General features: G+C 37.9%; 2 protein-coding genes across 3 annotated transcripts in view; both read left to right on the top strand.

Moving 5' to 3' along the window:
* The window catches only part of coro7 (coronin 7), an 89,807-nt gene extending 77,635 nt beyond the window's left edge, over positions 1-12,172 (top strand). For both annotated transcript variants that reach the window (XM_072693084.1, XM_072693085.1), the window contains exons 10-28: positions 3,091-3,145; positions 3,537-3,594; positions 3,770-3,915; positions 4,862-4,957; positions 5,360-5,452; positions 5,542-5,677; positions 5,795-5,970; positions 6,589-6,697; positions 6,883-6,969; positions 7,053-7,195; positions 8,094-8,198; positions 8,285-8,370; positions 8,470-8,611; positions 8,950-9,039; positions 9,120-9,236; positions 9,437-9,572; positions 9,662-9,753; positions 9,839-9,925; positions 10,068-12,172. In XM_072693084.1, coding sequence (XP_072549185.1) covers positions 3,091-3,145; positions 3,537-3,594; positions 3,770-3,915; positions 4,862-4,957; positions 5,360-5,452; positions 5,542-5,677; positions 5,795-5,970; positions 6,589-6,697; positions 6,883-6,969; positions 7,053-7,195; positions 8,094-8,198; positions 8,285-8,370; positions 8,470-8,611; positions 8,950-9,039; positions 9,120-9,236; positions 9,437-9,572; positions 9,662-9,753; positions 9,839-9,925; positions 10,068-10,076 — 1,963 coding nt within the window. In that variant the 3' untranslated portion in view covers positions 10,077-12,172. The remainder of the gene's footprint in view (positions 1-3,090; positions 3,146-3,536; positions 3,595-3,769; positions 3,916-4,861; positions 4,958-5,359; positions 5,453-5,541; positions 5,678-5,794; positions 5,971-6,588; positions 6,698-6,882; positions 6,970-7,052; positions 7,196-8,093; positions 8,199-8,284; positions 8,371-8,469; positions 8,612-8,949; positions 9,040-9,119; positions 9,237-9,436; positions 9,573-9,661; positions 9,754-9,838; positions 9,926-10,067) is intronic.
* A 147-nt stretch (positions 12,173-12,319) lies between these two features.
* pam16 (presequence translocase associated motor 16) lies at positions 12,320-18,840 on the top strand. The gene is made up of 5 exons (XM_072693092.1): positions 12,320-12,457; positions 12,919-13,003; positions 16,872-17,008; positions 17,093-17,158; positions 18,194-18,840. The coding sequence occupies exons 1-5, from the start codon at positions 12,455-12,457 to the stop codon at positions 18,278-18,280; spliced, it is 378 nt and encodes a 125-aa protein (XP_072549193.1). The 5' UTR covers positions 12,320-12,454; the 3' UTR covers positions 18,281-18,840.
* Positions 18,841-19,036: the final 196 nt, after the last annotated feature.

Genomic DNA, 19,036 nt, shown 5'->3' with positions numbered 1-19,036 from the left:
GTTTGAAGAGGTTCTTTTAGGTTGTTTATGTGTCGTAGCCTAGAGTAAGACTGGTCTTTTTGCTTTCCCTTTTGTTTGGTCTTTGCAAACCAGAGTTCAACTATTTGCTTTAAGGATGCTAAAGCATAACATTGCAGTACAGAGAGGTGCCCTACAGCTGTGATTCTATTTTGTTCCAGTTGTGCACCCCAAAGGTGGTTAAATGCTTGACAGTGCTATACCCATTACTCACTATTGAGATTAAAATAAAACTGGAGACAGTCTAGCATCAGAGTCTCTTACATAACCATAGTCACAAAGCAATCATGGTAATTTCCCATAATGCCTGCATGTGAAAATCAATACTTTAATACATACAGACAAACAATGTGTTTGAATTCTGGATCCCAAACTTGCTACCAAACCTTTCCCTGCATTTTTTTGTTTTCCACTTTCTAGCTAATTTACAAGCCCTTCCTGAGTTGAAGTGCACATTAGAATCTGCTCTATTGCACTCAATAGTCCGATGTGTCCGAAGTACTCCCGATATCTTTATTTAAATATGTTCCACTGCTTTGAACCTGCTGCAAACCAAAGTTTCTAAAATAAACCATTGATCAGTTTTCTTCTCTTCTCTATTTCTCTATTATGGTCACTTTCAATGTAGTATTGAAAATTGACAATAAGCAGAGAAAAATAAATAAATAAAATTTAAAACAGAAATGTTTTAATGCATTTAATGAGGCAGTGGCCAATAATGCCAAGGTCAAAGATTCCTGAAGCAGTAATTTAGTTTTTTTTGTTTTTGTTTTTTTAAAGTGTGTCAGGGTTTCATTTGGTGGGGTCTTTCTAGATTTGGGTGTGTTGATTCAATAATATGCATTTGTAGCTTTTTTTCTTTAGAGAGTTCTAGAGTAAGATGGTTTGTATATGTACTATTGTATAAATAGCTACTATAAATACCTCCTCTCAGTTCTCTGTCTAGTCTATAAAGAACACATTTTTAAGGCCACATCTTCATTACGAGTGTCTGAGCCAAGACACAAGTTAGTATTAAAATATCTGGAGGAGACTGCTATCAGGACTTTAAGTTCACCTAGTTTGTAGCAGTTTGAAGCAGGCCTCTAAAGTTTAGATGAATTATGCTGTACTTATGTTTACAGTAGTTTTCTTGGGAGTATAAAGTATTGTGTATTGTGGCCTAAAACTTGTGAACCCAGCATATTAAGATGAATCCCGTGAAATATGTAAAACGAATTGTGCTACCAGAAGAGGTTAACATTTTTAAAGCTTTATAAAAGGATATACATTAAATAAAAAAGCAACACATCACCCACTTCTATAGTATGCTCATTACATTTATTGTGGTCAGAGATACTCCAGTACCAGATTTTGCATTTCATTAGATAACTCTTCAGAAGTTATTTCACAGATTAGATGTAATAGCATAGTGCAAAAAGTGGTTAACTAGCATGGGAGAAAGAGAGGGAGGACATTTGGTTGAATGAGCTCCAATCTGATCATATTCACAGGGTATCTTATATGAATGCATCTGCCTTCATCTGTGTAAAACTATGTATGCATGCAGACACAGACGCTTCTTATCCACCTGTTCACATGTCTGTTCCCTGCTCCTCATTCTGCCTCCATATAGAACACAGTGAGTTTATCTAGTGGTGATGAGGGTGGTTGTCATTTTTTGACATTACTTTCACTGCTTATCTGGTGCTTCCTGAAAGGCATTATGTGTTCTAGTTAATTTTGTCTTATATGTGAAAAATGTGAAAGTTATCAGATTTTTTTTCTCTAATGAAATAGAGCAAATACCACAATTTTCAGAAATGTATTCAATATTTAGCAGGTGCTTTTGCAAAGATGGCACTAATATAAAATTTTAACTCTTATTTATCTCATTTGAATTCAGTCAATTCAGCTACATTGTTTATCACATGAAGTATTATTTGTAGGTTGAATTGACAAACCATTTTACAGTGTGTACAGAAATCCTGCAAAACCCTTTATAAGCTAGCGTAATTACTAGCATGTAAAACCGTAACTCAAATCTTAGCATTAATACATAAAACAAACTTGTTCACATAATAATGATATACATCATTTTTTGGTGCTAAAGGTTCTCTTAGCGTACACTTGGAACTGGGTGGATGTTTATTTGTTTTTACACAAAAAATGCTCTCCAGACAAAAACTATGTGCGTTGTATTTATCAGTAATGTTGCTAGCATTCGCACTTTGTCCTTGTTTTTTTACCACAAAAAAAATAAAGACAACAGGTCAGGCCACAGACACAGAAAAGGGAGAGCTGGGTAAAGAGAAGTAATAATACCCAGTAGAGACTATGCATGTTTTAGAAAAAGAATTTTAAAATTGTGAAGGATAAGTGACTTGTGCCCACCAATCTAAATATATTATCCATATCTTGTTCCTAGGAGACAAGGGACAGTTTAGTCTAGCCCACTTCTGTAAGTCTAAGATGTTATATTATAATCACATTGCATTTGCAGAGCGTACTTACTTGTATATACCAGTGATCTCTAAGAATCTTGTAAATGTAATAAAAGGTCTCTGTAATCTTAGATATGTGGCATTAAACAGGGATATTTGCTTTAGGTATTACAGTTTTAGGGGCTGCATGATCCTGATGTCCTAAGTCCTGTATTTGATTACATGAGTGTGTAGCAACCTAGTCAGGCATGTGGCATCAAAATTCACCTTTGACTTCAGAGTTTTACCAAGGAGCCATGAATGTGCAACATTGTGTTTGTGAATGAAAATGGTCAGGCCACTGATAACCATATGCTGTGGGTTCAGTTGTCCATTTGTATTAAATCTGTGTGTTACATGTACAAGTGTATTGTGCTTGTATGTTGCTCCTTCTAGTGGCTAGAGAATGTATGGTCTTAGGTAGCACTGAGAATGTCCATTCTCAAGTGTAAGACCTTGTACATAATGGCTGACATTCTATGCCAATCATTTTGGTCTAGGGATAGGTCTTGAATTATCTGTGTTTCTTTTAAGATTCATGGAAATGTGGAAATCTTCTCTCAACCTTCACTAATGATCATTTTCTCTTTCTCCCTTATGTCTTTTTCAGAACTTTAGTGCCATTGTATGATCCTGACTCTAGTCTCCTTGTAGTATCAGGAAAGGTAGGTTTCAGTTTTGTTTCATTATTGACAATTTTTTTTAAACACCTTATAACAAAAATATTATTTTATTGTTGTTTTTCTGGGCGGCACATTGGCACCACAACAGGAAGTTCAATTCTCACTCAGGTTACTGTCTGTAAGTTCTCCCTGTGTCTGTGCAAGTTTCCCCAAGGTTCTCTGGTTTTCTCCCATTAAAATACAGGTGAATTGCCTATTCTAAATTGCTCTCTAGGTGTAAATAAACAGGTGTGTGATGGATGTCCAGGGGGTATTCCTGCTTTACGCCCACTCATTCTGTTTTTGCTCCGGACCCTTTTTGACCCTGACTGGGAAGAAGCAGATAAAAATAAAGATGAATAAATTAATAAATGTTTTTTTTTTTCTTAACCAGGGAGATAGAGTGATCGACTGCTTTGAGGTGACTACAAGTGAACCATTCCTTTCTCAGGGTGAGACTAAGAACTTATCATTTTGTGTGTTTTTGAATTTTGCTCTTTTGTATTAATAGTAAAATCTACCTTTTCCTGGATTAGCATTTTTGGCTACAGTTTATGGCTATTAAAAGCAACTGATTCTAGACTAGAAATTATGTTTAGCATTGTCGTTGGTGTCTCTAAATTGTAGTCAGTCACTGCTTAAGTGATGCTTCCATGCGAGGCATCGCTACTGTGCCCAAGCTGGCACTGGACGTGGGCTGCTGTGAAGTGATGCGAGTGATGCAGTTGACTGAGAGCTTCATCATCCCCATCAGCTACCAGGTGCCCCGCAAGGTATGGACTGCAGAGATGCTCTTCACCTCCGACCTTTCTGACACTAGGGAAGCTTGTCAAATAAACAGCACTGCTCTAACATGTGTCCAACAATTTGTAGATGCCTGCTAATCCAGAGTTTCTTTCAAAACCAAAGATATGCAGTTCCAGGGAATGCAGATCCATTCCTCCACAGAACATTACATTAGCCTCATGTACAGCAGCTTCAAAGTGTTCTACTTAATTGCAAATGCTTATCTAATAGATTATATGAACAGTTCTTTTGCTAAATTTAATGCCTATGTCAGAAATGGATGCATGTTTTTCATTCAGTGTCATGCTAAATAGACACGCAAACAACAAGGTAAACAAAGACAATTTAAATCTCTATTTCTGTAACTGTGACTGAGAAACATTCCTAAAATGGTTAAAACCCTGTGTAGTCCACTTTGCAGGAAACTGCTCTGGCAATTGGAATTCGCCTTAATTTATCCATGGATAAGTTTTAATAGAGCAATGCTACCTGGCATTCACACACATTACTATTTGGCATTGAGTCTAATATGGTACTCACTACAGGACCTACATTTGTACTTGTATTCTTAATTGTGATTTAGCTACAATCCTAAAAAGAGGTTCTTCCAGGGTTTTGGTAAATGCAGTGACTCTACATAGAAACATTAGACAACCCTTTTAAAGTGTACATATATTTCTGGCCTGGTAAAATGAAGGGGAACCTGTTGTAAATACATTTTCTAAAAATATCTCTATATAGCATCATAGTACTATACATAGTAGTCTATATAGCACCTTTTAGTACTAAATAACCCCCTTTTCTTCTTAGTGTACTCTGCTAAGTCGTCTTTCAATTTGTGTCTTTTTTTATCCCTTTCTGTATTTGTAAGTGTTTCCCAAACATTACTAAATTATTATCCTGGTCAAAATGTGTATGTGCACTGTTTGACAGGCAGGACAGGACTTCCATGCTGACCTGTATCCAGACACACTGGGCCATACAGCAGCAATGTCCGCAGATGTGTGGTGGCAGGGAGCAAACAAGCAGGTAAAGAAATGGAATACAACAAGATTCAAAACCTTATATCTGTATATTGTGACATGACACACAAATCTTTTATTTACAAAATGTTTTACAGGAGAAGGGAAAAACCTTAACTTTTAAAAAGAGTTTTATTGTCATATAGCAAACAGGCAGTTACACTTTACAGTGTAACACAGGTAGCTTAGTAAATGGCAATTTATAAAAATAGCATTGTAAAAGAAGTAAGTGTAAAAATATTTTATTTCTAGTCATTTTGGAGTATTGCTCAGTATTGTTCAGCTTATCATTAAATTCTGACATAATGTAAAAAATTGGCTGTTAATTAAAATTTTGTCAAAAAGTGAAAAAGAACAAAATGGGGAAAAGGATTTTATGTGAAATCAACAACATTTGCTATTTATATAGGTAGAGAGAGTCAGCCTACATCCGGACAAGAGGCCAAAGAAAAAAGCTCAGTCATTCTTTGCAACGGCACTGCTTTGTGGGAAAAATAAAGAGGTTAGTGGAAAAAAGGAAGTGTTCTGAAGTTTTATATCACTGAAACACATTTTGTTCCCAAACCTTTCTCTTTTTTTTCTTTTTGTCAGGAACCCTCTAGCAGTCCTGCAAGCACCCCTAGCAGTAGCGTTGCTCCATCACGCTCCCCTTCCTCCACCAGTGGCCTGTCCTCCAGCTCCTTGGCCAGCCCCAGCCAGAGCTCTCGTGCCATCCAGAGCATGCTAGGTAACTTCCCACTTCCCCATCCTCAACCCCCGACAAATCTCTAAGCCTTCATAAGCGTCCAACTCATCCAATCAGTTTGGTTACTGCATTGTTCTGTGCAATTTTGTTCTCTTGCAGGCCCAAGCTCCAAGTTTCGGCACGTCCAAGGGAGCGTTCTTCACCGTGATACTCACATTACCAACCTGCGTGGTATGAGTCTGACCACTCCTGGAGAGTGTGATGGCTTTTCTGCCAATGCACAGCGTGTGGCTGTACCCCTGGCCACCGCTGGAGGCCAGATCGCTGTGCTTGAGGTGATGTGCTGCATTTTTATTTTCCTTTATTTTCCTTACATTTCCGTTTTCATCACTGCAAAAGGACCTGTGTAAATTATTTGTAATTTATTTCTGAGAAATTCAGTGCATTAATATGTAGAGCAACAAGAAGAATATTTGTTAAAAAAACAGTATTTTTTTGGAGGTGCGTAATGAATTTTGAAAGGGAGCATTTAGTCATGCACAGTGCTGGAAACCTGGAATAGCCTTAGAAGCTGAAACATAATCAAGCAACAAGACAATGATACAACACAGAAAAGCTAATTCACATCTAGATGGCTGAAAAACACTTTGTTTTGGAGTGACCTAGTCAGGTCTAAAGTTTTGCCCTTGAATTGAGATGCTGTGCAACCTACCAGTATATCTTCACAAGAAAATGAAGAGACATGAAATTTTAGAAAATATTGGTTGTAGTTATTCCTGACAAAAGTCATACAGCATTTTTTTATTTTATTTTAAGGGGCAATTACTTTTTCATAGAGGTCATCTGTCATATTTCACTTTAAGAAATATGTAATAGTCGTGAAAATCTGCATACATTGTTCATAGTATTTTAAATAATAAATGTACTTATTGGTACAACCATGTGATATACAGCTTTCTCAGCCTGGGAAACTGCCAGACACTGCGCTACCGACAATTCAGAACTCTGTTAATGTGGCTGATCTCTGCTGGGACCCTTTCGACCCACATAAGCTGGTTGTTGGTAAACTTCTTTTATTATTTAAACCTCCAAGAAAGTTTGGTTCTTTTTTGTGGGGCTTTACCTATAACCTATATACCTATAACATTTCATTCAAACTTTTAGCATACTGAAGTAATGAATTACTCACAGTAAAATTACATCCTAGTTTGCGCAATATTTAATGGCTAAAATATATCTCTTGCCAGCTGGCGATGATGCAAAGATCCGTGTGTGGAAGGTTCCAAAAGGTGGACTAGTGCAGACACTGACTGAACCAGAGTGCATCCTGCAGGGTAAGAAAATAACAATACTCCTCTGTTTTCTATATAGAATCTGCTGTTTGAGTGATTGAAGATTAGGTTTTAATAAATCACAGGACACACTGAGAAGATCTATTCTATCAAGTTCCACCCCCACGCGTCAAGTCTTCTGGTCTCCTCCTCGTATGACATGACAATCCGATTGTGGAACCTGGACACTGGAGATGAGGTCAAGAAATTAAGTGGACACCAAGACCAAGTAATGTCTACCTTTCATTGCCTGTCTAATACTGGTAGTAGTTTTCACATCACAATCACATATCGGATTGGTTTCCAATGTGAACCTAGATTCACAGTGCTACTGCTGTGTAATCAGGCATCCTTTGTGGGGGGTGTCTGTCATTATTATCTAGCAAACCAAAACCACAAAACCACATTTTGACATTACATGAAGTTACCCCAAACACCACCCCCCCCAACCAGTAAAAGAACAACATTATACATAGATGCTGTGCAACCTAGATGGGTGGTATGGCCAAAAATATTTTATCATAGTATTTTTTTTATTTTTTGACAGTTTCACGGTTTTCAATGACAGGGACTGGGTTCGCAGCAAGAGTACATGGAATACAAAAAAGATATTTTTATTATGTATATAATAAAGGCTTTGGGTACTAAAGAGTTTACTTGGCCTGGCAAAATTGCACAAGATACAAAGGAATCAGTCTGCATGAAACATCTGCAACCTGGTTTATTGTCAAACTGCAGAAGGTACAAATACACATTTTTGATGGTTTATGAACACAAAACTACAGATCTGTGTTAAGTGCTCTCTGGTGTTAGCACTAACGTGTTGCTAGCAAAGGTAGGCTAAGTGTTCAGGCTGACTGTAGTGCTTTTAAATTATGCAGTTCTAAATGTCTTTCTATGCTTTTTGTTGTAAACTGAGGTATTAGGTATCATTCATATTCATATACATTGTCTCATATATATATATATATATATATATATATATATATATATATATATATATATATATACACACTCCTTCTCTATGGTGATATGTGACTGGAAAGAATAGTAACCATTGGACATAAGCAGACGTCTTAAAATTCCTTGTAACCTATTTAGTACTTGCATGACGTTATCTTCCACAGATATTTGGGATGGCTTGGAGTCCTAATGGCAAGTTCCTGGCTACTGTGTGCAAAGATGGAAAAGTGCGTTTGTACGATCCACGCAAGTCTACTGAGCCCATTCAGGTAAGTATAGGACCAGGGAACCCCACTTCATCCTTGTATTATATAGACAGACTTTTTCAAACTCTTTCCATGCATATCACCCACAGCAGGGTCCAGGGCCGGAGGGCCACAGAGGTGGGCGTGTGATCTGGGTGTGTGATGGCCAGTACCTGCTGGTGTCAGGGTTTGACTGGTAAGCTGGACAGCATTCAGCTTTGACTTGCACCATGGCCTGGCAAATAATTATTCTTTATTTTTTATTTTATTTTTTTTTATTATTATTATATTGCAGTCGCAGTGAAAGACAGCTTTACCTGTACTCCACCAAGTCCTTGGCCTCTGGAGCTTTTGCTACCACAGCCACTGATGTGTCACCCTCAACTCTCATTCCATTCTATGACCCAGACACCAATGTCATTATCCTCACTGGGAAGGTACTTAAAATGAAAATATATTTTTGTTATATTTATTTATATATTTATATATATATTGTTTCCATGTACTATAGAACTAAATATAGAATAACAGTTAAACACAAAGGAATGTCTTAGTATCTGCTAATCTAAAAAAACTTTTAAGTGAACTTGCTAATCTAAAAAAAGCTTTTAAGTAAACTTTTTCAAACCCCACTGTTTGCTGTTTGAGCTGTTAATGACTAATATGGATCTAATAAAATAAAATCCACAACATGAGGCAAATTATACAATGTTACCGTCAATGTCAATCATTGTATTTTTCCATTTTGTAGCTCATTCCACTTCTTTTTATTTAGGGTGACACACGTGTGTACATCTTCGAAATCATCTCGGAGGTTCCCTATTTCATGGAGTGCAGCAGCTTCCACTCTTCTGAGCCACACAAGGTACCACACAACCTATGTTTTCTCATCTCTCAGTTTTAGCTGTCTAGTTTTCCTAAAATAATTCTAATGTGTGGGATCAGGGTTTGTGCATCTTACCAAAGACGGAGTGTGAAGTGCGTGATGTAGAGATAGCCAGAGCCATCCGGCTTGGTAAGACAACCATTGAACCAGTGGCCTTCAAAGTCCCCCGTGTCAGAGTAAGTGAGCTTACCCTGAAATTCATATTGAGTTAGTACAGCACTGCCATCTAGTAGACAGAGATATAAATATAAATATATTAAAAAAGAGCATTCACCATCCAACCATGCTTTTCTAGACATACTGGTTTTCTACAGATATTTGCTGGTGACCTGTCAAGAAAAGGGTTAGTAGCAAAGCTTGTGGTTATTGTGTGCAGAAAGAGTTCTTCCAGGATGACGTGTTTCCAGAGACAGCGGTTTGGTGGGAGCCAGCTTTGACTGCCGTAGCTTGGTTCTCTGGTTCTGATGGCCAATTCCGCAAGATTAGCTTGCAACCAAAAGACATGACACCAGGTACTGCAGCACAGCGAGGTGTTTGGTTCTCAGCATGTAGTTGAATTTTCTCTTTTGCTAATCTTTTGTGTCTGTTACTGCTTGTGCAGTGAGTGAGGCCCCAAAGGAAGCTCCAGTGAGGAAGTACCTGCCCTCCTCTGTCTACCTTGAGGAAAAGACTGATGAACAAAAAAAAGAAGAGGTCCATATTAACAGCTGTGTGACATAATGTTTGGATAACACTCTAGTTCTAGTACTTGTCACACCTTCATTTGTGTTTGTTGCAGCTTTTGAGTGCCATGGTGGCTAAGTTAGCAAACAGAGAAGACCCACTGCCACAGGAGTTATACGAGGGAGTGGACGAAGAGGAATGGGTAAGATCACATTTTTAGTTTTTTAGTTACTTAGGAAGGAAATCTGACACATATGACATTGAGTTTTAAATAGATTTAGGAATCTTAAAAAAATATTACACTGTTGTCTTTGTGTGTGTGTCTTTATTTATTGTACATTCAGGATGACTAAAGGAAATCCTTGCCTTTATGAATGAGCAAAGGTGCCAGCAACAGGTAGATAAAGGAGAATCCTGCTGTTCCCTGTGTCATTCTTGAGTGCCAATCTGAAGTACATCCACTTCTCCATTCACAAATATTTCAGTCCCAATAACCAACTCTTGTTTTTTTATGTGCATGATTGGGTGTCGTGAGACAGCATGACTACACAAATGACCACAATGATCTTCACCCTAGTTAAAGTCACAAAAGACGTATCTGTTGATAATACATTTTATACTGTTCTAAATAGAATAGGTTATTCCACATATTCATTAACAAAATTGCTCTTAGTGTGTCATAGGCTGATGTTAAGTAACTGTTTGTATGTTATTTCTGTCTGTTCACTTCAATGAAAAGTGCCACACATTTCATTAAGCAAAATCTAGGCACAATTTTTTTTCAACAATTTCACAATTTGCAGGAAGCAAATTCCTTTAAATCATTTTTTAAAACAAAACAGTGTATGTTTAACTTTAAAACGAGTGAAGCTAAAAAAAAATCCAATAAATACTAAGCTCTTGTGTATTTATGTTGCCTTTGATTTTGGAACATCAATGATCAATACAAAGAAAACTCCTCTACTTTTTTAAAGTTACATGGCTTTTTTATCAAATGAACAGACAGGATAAACACTCCAAACACAGTGCATGAGAGTAATTCTTTTGTTGACCCTGAGTACACCTTGTCACTTTATACTTATATATCTTGAGTATCAGGATTATATCTGGATAAGACCAAGCCACATAAAAATGCAAGTGTAAATACACCCAAGATCCAGTAAAATATATAAAAATCTGATCACTCAAACCACTTCAGGAGGTGGTCAGAGACAAATGTTATAGTAGTACAAACGCATCTGTCTCTCCAAGACACTTTCAACAACCAAAACCCTTCTCAGTACAACCCAAACACTAGTTATAATTACCGTGCAGCAAGTGAATTAACATATTCTGTTCCACACAGCAGTCAGCTTTCAGTCTGACTAGCTGGAGACTCCCTAGTGTAAATTCATGTGACTATCAGGATGCCTTGATAACCAGTCACATAAGGTGACCAGGTGTGTAAACAGGGTCTTTGACTGTCCGTGTATGTGTAAATACCTTTAAGTCTTCCGATAGTTTTCTAATAGGAGTTTGAGATTGTTGAAATGTACACTACAGTTCAAAGGTTTGTAATCATATAAAATCCTTTTGGTTGCAAATAAATGTCTAAAATCAGTCTAATGTGTCGTTTTGGCACAAAAACACTAGACTGGGTGAATATTTAGCAAAGATTTAGGAGTATGGGGGAAATATGCAGAATGTTAAGGAGACTAGTTGATTATTATAAACTTGCTAAATCCAAAATATATGTCTATAACATTAAAAAGGATACTATTTAGAATGCTTTGTTATTAAAGTGGTGATCAAATCTCAATTCAGATGACTTGACAAAAGTATTTGAAATTCTATTTGTTTCATAATTCTGTAGTGTTTTAATTTTAAACAATAATTAAAATCTATTTGGTGAAGTTAAATTAAATATAAAATAACATTTATCTTAATGTAAAATAACTACAAACTCTTGAACAGTAGTATATGCTTCATTGCTCATGAATTGTATTGCTGTATTGCATTATACTATAGAACTGGAACAGCCATACTTAAAGCAAATCTCTAGAGCCTATTGTAAAGTACTATTAATTAGACTCAACTCAACAACTCAAAGACTCAACAACAATTACTCAACAGTATTGTCCACAATCAGTGAAGCTGCCAAGATCATCTTGCCACTCAGGTTTATCACTTACACTATTAATGTATTCACACAATGCAGAATATTCATAATTTGAATTAAAACACTTTTCAGTGTTTTACACTTCATTTCATTCATGATTACACAAATATTTTGCAAGTGTTCTTAATGTGTCAAGCACCAATATTTGTTATCTTGTCATTAATTGTTCTTTTGGACATCTCAACTGAATTAGTAGCCACTTTTATACTTTGGAGACAATTGCATTGCTATATCCTCTCCTCTGTTATGTGTAAAATTTACCTTGCAATAAACAATATTAAACAAGTGAAATCTTAAGTGTTCAATGCATTCATTTAAAAAAAAAAACCCGAAACCATATATTTGTTTGCGACAACCGTAGCGTTTTTCCTGGAGTTCCTACAAGGCTGAAGCCAAAGGCATCCATCCACCGGGTGGCAGTAGTATGATCTCAATGTACGGAGCATATCGTTCCTCTATGGTATACGTGTTATGGTTTCCTGCTGCTTCACCTTGATGGAGGCACATGTAAAAATATTAATGTTGTGAACTTCACTGATAACATTTCTCTGTATCACGGGAGTTTCTTGAACAATGGTAACGTATGCCTTTTTCTTACTGTTTTATATTTGACGCGTTGGGCCGTCAAGACAGCGTAACCTTCAACCTTGGTAGCTAGCTAGTATTTATGCATAAGAAGTAGCTAGCATCGTCAGTATTACACAACGGTCTCAAATCTTTTTAGCAATTGCACAGACGGATTCCTCAGTAGCTCACATTTTCAATGTTAAACGAAAGCTTGAATAGTATTATGGTCGGCTCTGTACACGTGAAAGGGCGCCTAGATAGCATACGATTAACTCTAAAACGTCACTACTGTAAGATAAAGAGTGCTCAAACAGATTAATTGCAATTTATTTACAACTAAATTACTTTATGCGCTTGTTCGTTCTTGTCATGTGAGAGTCTCTTTATACGAACTGTTTACCAACACTGTAGTTGTAAGCGACGTTTACCATGTGGTCGGCGTGGCGGATTGACACTCTTGTACTTTGCAGGCAAAGTATCTGGCCCAAATTGTAGTAGTGGGAGTGCAGGTGGTTGGCCGGGCGTTTGCGAGAGCTTTACGTCAAGAGTTTGCGGGTGAGTTAAAGACTGCTTGGCAATACATTTTAATAAATGTAATTTGAAAGGGCACTTTTACGACGGGTAATCTCATAATACAGCCTATACTTGGGAAAATATTCCTTAGTTATCTGTTGTTTAGTTGTTATACAACAACTAACGGTTGATGTATGTGTATCAGGTGTCTCTTTAGACTATGTCGTATGTAAAATGTTTCCAAACTAAAGGCTGTTGTATGTGTCTCTGTAGACGACAAGTGAATTTAGATGTAGTGCTATATGTCATATGGATGTTTCACAGTAGCGATTTATTAGATTTGTAAAATAAGATGTTCGTTCTCTGTTCCTCCACCATTTAGACAATGTCATTTTAGAGTTTTTATGATGTTTGTAAGAACGAAGAGGATCAAAACGCAAATATTTGCTGAATGTCAAGTCAAGTGGGTTTTTATTGTCATTTTAACTATATACAGAGTACACAGTAAAACGAAACAACGTTCCTCCAGGACCATGGCGCAACATAGACACAGTGTATACTGAACACAAGTGCAACACAGTACAAGTGCAGACAGACAATACAACACAAAACAGACAAAGAGTAATAAAAAATAAGGGGTAGTGTGCAAATTATGCAGTGTGCAATAAATATTGAATCCAGTGAGGTAGTAAAGTTATTAGTGCAAAATGCTTCCCATATTGCCTGGGGTAAATGGTTGGTGTGTGTGAGGAACAGAAAAAAACATCAGTTCAGTCTCTGAAGTTGAGAAGTCTGATGGCTTGGGGGGAAAAGCTATTGCAGAGTCTGGTCGTGTTGGACCTTCTGTGGTACCGACAGAAGGGAGAACAGTCTGTGTGAAGGGTGGGTGGAGTCATCCACAATGCTGGTTGCTTTATGGATGCAGCGGGCAGTGTAAATGTCCGTGACGGAAGAGAGAGAGACTCAGATGATCCTCTCAATACATTGGAGGGTCTTGAGGTCAGAGACTGTGCAGGTCCCAAACCAGGCAGTGATGCAGCTGCTCAGGATGCTCTCTATGGTACCTCTATAGAAGAGGGTGAGAATGGGTGGAGGGAGACGGGCCTTTCTCAGCTTCCGAAGTAAGTAGAGACGCTGCCGAGCTTTCTTGGCTGTAGAGCTGGTGTTCAGGGACCAGGTGAGGTTCTCCACTAAGTGGACACCAAGGAACTTTGTGCTCTTAACGATCTCCACAGAGGAGCCGTTGATGCTGAGCGGAGAGTGGTCGTGTCTTGTTTTCCTGAAGTCAACAACCAGTGTTCAGTGTGATGGTGCTGGAGATGTTGTCACCGAACCGGACTAACTGGGGCCTCCCCGTCAGGAAGTCCAGGATCCAGTTGCAGAGGGCGGTGTTGAGGCCCAGCAAGCTTAACTTCCTGATGAGATTCTGTGGGACGATGGTGTTGAATGCTGAACTGAAGTCTATGAACAGCATTCTGACATGGGTGTCCTTCTTCTCCATCGTCCGTGGAGCGGTTGGGGCGATATGCAAACTGCAGGGGAAGTGAAGAGGGCAGTTGGCTCTTGATGTTCCTCATGACTAGCCTCTCGAAGCACCTCATGATGATGGGCGTGAGAGCAACGGGACGGTGTCATTGAGGCAGGACACCATGGACTTTTTTTGCAGAGTTTTCCTCACATCCGCTGCAGTCAGGTACAACACCTGCTCGTCCGGCTTGGGCGTGAACTTCCTAACCGATGTGTTGTTTTGTGCTTCAAACCGTGCATCGAAGTCATTCAGGGCATAAGGGAGGAAGACATTACTGTCACGGGACGGTGGCATTGTCCTGTAGTTTGTGATTGCCTGGATGCCCTGCCACATGCGTCGCGTGTCACCCGTGACCCTGTGGATTCTCTGGGCGTGTGTGCGCTTCGCCTCTTAGATGGTTTGTGACAATTTGGCTCTTGCTTTCCTCAGGGCCACCTTGTCACCAACTCTGAAGGCAGAGTCACGAGTTCTCAGTAGCGCACGCACCTCAGCAGTCATCTACGGTTTGGGCGTGTGGTGATGGTCTTGGAGACAGTGACATCATCAATACACTTGCTGATTGTAGCCAGTGACTGATGCTGCATACTCCTCCAAGTTAACAGAGTCGCCTTCAGTTGCAGCCTCCCTGAACATGTCCCATGCAGGGGTGGGGGTGGGGCTCCCCCCGGTACGTGCTGGGGATGTTTGTGTGAACAAGGTCCAGCGCGTTCGCTCTTCTCATTGCAAAGTCCACATGTTGATGGAATTTAGGGAGGACTGACTTGAGATTAGCGTGATTGAAATTTCCGGCGACAATTAACAGTCCGTCTGGGTGTTTGTTCTGCAGATCGCTGATGGCCCCGTGCAGTTCACATAGTGCCTCCTTAGCACTAGCGCTAGGTGGTATGTACACGGCGGCTATCAGCATGGCAGACAATTCCCGCGCTAAATAAAAAGATCTGCACTTGACTATCATGAACAAATATCAACCTATACTGACCTAACAGCAGTCAATTTCTTAAAAAATACATTCCGCCTTTGTAGCCTTAGTTATTGCGTGACATTACCCAAGTGAAAAATCTGATTGGATTTGGCTTGTTTGAAATGAATTGTGCCTGAAAAAAAACAAAACTAAAAAAAAACATTCAAGATTTGTTGTGGATTTACTAGTAGAAACTAATATCATTCTAATATTACATATGGAATTTAATTTGCTGATAATATCCAATCTATTCTGACTACTCACATTACCAGGATGACAATATAATTTTGAGTAGTCTTATGTTGTAAATGAATGAGTCTCCATTTACATACCTAGATTTATTTTTAAATAGTAGGAAATTTTGTTCCAGGTATCTAAAATGCAATTCCGAGTAGTATTCGATAATATTATTATTATTATTATTATTGTTACTACTAGTCAAAATCTGTATTGTAGATACCTAAAGTTAGCTCCGAAACTGGCCATATGAAAGCATACTACTACTTTTAAAACCATGCAAAAGACCATTGAAAGATGTGTATGCTTATGTGTATTCCTGACTAAGCTACATTAAGTAAATCAAAGTAAATTGGATAAGATCATCAAGGGGGCTGAGAAAATGCTAAGCCCTGCCAGCAAAAGGCATTAGACCTTTATAATGGAGCATTACCTGACCCTGACCTGAACATCTATTTGCTTATTTCCATTGGTTTTACAGTTAAATTATATATATGGTTAATCTTATGATTGTGATTTAATGTAAAAAAAATCATAATAGTAATAATACCCCAGTCTGCTTTTAACTGTGTAGCTTTTCCTGTTCTGCAATTCCTCCATGATATTTTTACACAAACAGCTAATGATTGTAGATGTAGCTAATTTTCAGTGCTGAAGATGTACTGTTGAATGGCTAATGACATTCTCAAAAAAACGCATGGTTATTTGCATCATTCACCAGAAATTTGTATCACAAGACTGGGTCCAGTTCTTATATGCCGTAAATGTGGTGCGCCACCTTGCTCTGATACCTGCAGCTGTTTAAAAAGCATTGTTTATGCATAAAATTCCAGTATGGGATGGGATAGAACGAATCTTCATTTGGATCTTTATTAATTTTAAGTGTGCCAAATTAGTGCAATTAGTTTACGTTAGCATGTGTAGTTTAGTGGTATGTGATTCTGGATACAGCCATTGTCTCACATTCACTGCAAATATATAGCATCACAGTGGGATACTGGTAATTTACTAGAAGAGAGATTTTGCCTTTGTTTGTTGTTTATTATATAATAAACAGAACATTTCCATCTGCATCATATTAATAGTATTGCAAATTGTGCTGTTTTAAAGCATACAAATCTTAACAGTCAGGATCCCTTTAACTAATAAATCAGATACAAACAACACTTAAACTATCTTTGTAGCAAGCCAAGCTGCAGCAGAGGCCAGAGGAAGGGCAGGTAAGCAGTCAGCCGCAGCATCTAGCTTCACTGGGATGACTGTCCAGGAAGCCCAACAGATTCTGAATGTCTCAAAAATGAGCCCAGAGGAAATCCAGAAGGTAAAACTCTGTTCATGCATGCATGTTCATACACACTAATTTGATCATGTATTAAAGTAAGAATAACTTTAATGTTTTCCACAGAATTATGAACATCTGTTTAAAGCAAACAGCAAAGATGTAGGAGGCTCTTTCTACCTGCAGTCCAAGGTATGCAAGCATAGAACATCATTATATATACAGTGGCAAGAACAAAAGTGTGAACCCTTAACAATTTTTTATGTTCTGCAATAATTTGTCAAAATGTGATCTGATCCTCATCCAAGTCAAGCGTATTGACAAATATAACATGCCTAAAATAATAACACGTGCAGTGCCTTTTTTTTTGTTTGTTTTTTTTTCCAGTTAGCAGAGGCTTCCTTTGTTGTGTCCTGCCATAGACACCTTGCTTGTTCATAGTTTTACGGGATGTAGACTCATGAACACAGATGTTAGCTTGTACCAATGACGCCTTCAAATCTTTGGCTGTCACTCAGGGTTGTTTCTTTAGCTCATTGATGAGCCTCCGTTGTGCCCTTGGGGGTCATTTTGACTGGGCACCCACTTTTTGTACCCACAGTCCCAAATTGTCTTCATTTCTAAATTGTTTGCCTCACTTTGGACTGGTGAATTTTTAATCACTTTGTAACCCTTTCCAGCTTTATGTGAATCAGTAAATTATGATCATAGATCCTCTGAAAGCTTGTTTTGGCAAGGCATGGCTCACATACGCATATCTTTCTTATGTGGAGCAAAGTTTGAGTGTTTGTCAGAGTAGCTCTAGTCCACACCTCCAAACTCATTTTCCTAAGAAGACTCAAGGTATGCTAACACGTCACTCCAATTAGCTTTTTTTATCATTAATTATCGTTAAATCATTAACTCAAGGGTTCACATATTTTATCCACTAGCACTATGAGGTTTTTATGGTTGTTCTCAATGAAGACATAAATTATCAGATTTTTTATTTATTATATTATTATTATTTAAATTATTTTAGGCACATTAAATCTGTCAATTGGCTTGACTTGGCTAAGGATCAGATCACATTTTATGACAAATTAATGTTTTGTAAGACCTTACATTTTTGACAATTAGTAAAGAAATTTGCAGGTACGTTTGAGCCATGAGTCCATTGTTTTATTTGGTGTTGTTTCAGCATCATGCCGTACAATCAATGACCGTTTCTAATCGTGTTGTTTGCAGGTTGTGAGGGCTAGGGAGCGTCTAGATGAAGAGCTGCAAATTCAGAAGCCAGATCCACCAGAGCAAAAACAGCAGCAACAAACTTGAGTTTTATCACTCATCTCCTTTTTCCTGTTTTTCCACTTTAAATCTTCTTCTGGTAACAATAAAGCCTTATCAATACTAATAATGAGGGCTTTTAAAGGCTTTTAAGACAGCCTCAATTCTTTATGGCATGGGATCCACTGAATGTAGGAACATTTTCTGGTCAATGTTTGCATTCCTGCAGACTTTTTTTTGGGTGCACTTATGCTCTAAATCTCCCATTATACCACATCCCAAACATGTTCTATTGCATTCAGATCTGGTGACTGGGAAGGCTGCTGAAGAAAATCGGTCATGTTCATGAAACGAGACAGTTAATAAACTTATAAAACATTCTTCCTTGCTTAACCAAGGGGCACTCCTGACCCACTCTGCCTCTCTACCTTTGCTCTTTTTCTTATTCTTGTAGTTACTCTGATTCTTTTTTTTATAATGACTGTCCTCTGGGTTTTACGCAGGTAGTGTACAGGTGTTATATATGGATTTGCCTTATTTACAAAATGCAATTTATGGTGTCATGTATTATTGTACTCTAAATAAATCCAAATCTATGTGACCTTAAACCAATATTAAATTTAATCAGCTAAATTGTTTATTATTGTACCAGGGAAGCATTTGCATTTGTTTTTAATTTAATATATGGGACACATTTACGTTGTTTTACATTTTATTGGTCATTATGCTGTTTGGCTTGGCATATGTCTATTACTTTGTCGAGAATATATTGAAATTAATTGTTAATTAATTGTAGGTATTACA

The sequence above is a fragment of the Salminus brasiliensis genome, chromosome 12 (genome assembly GCF_030463535.1).
Source record: "Salminus brasiliensis chromosome 12, fSalBra1.hap2, whole genome shotgun sequence".
Taxonomy (NCBI): Eukaryota; Metazoa; Chordata; class Actinopteri; order Characiformes; family Bryconidae; genus Salminus; species Salminus brasiliensis.
Note: the sequence above shows the minus strand (reverse complement) of the source record. Positions and strands in the feature narration are given on the sequence as shown.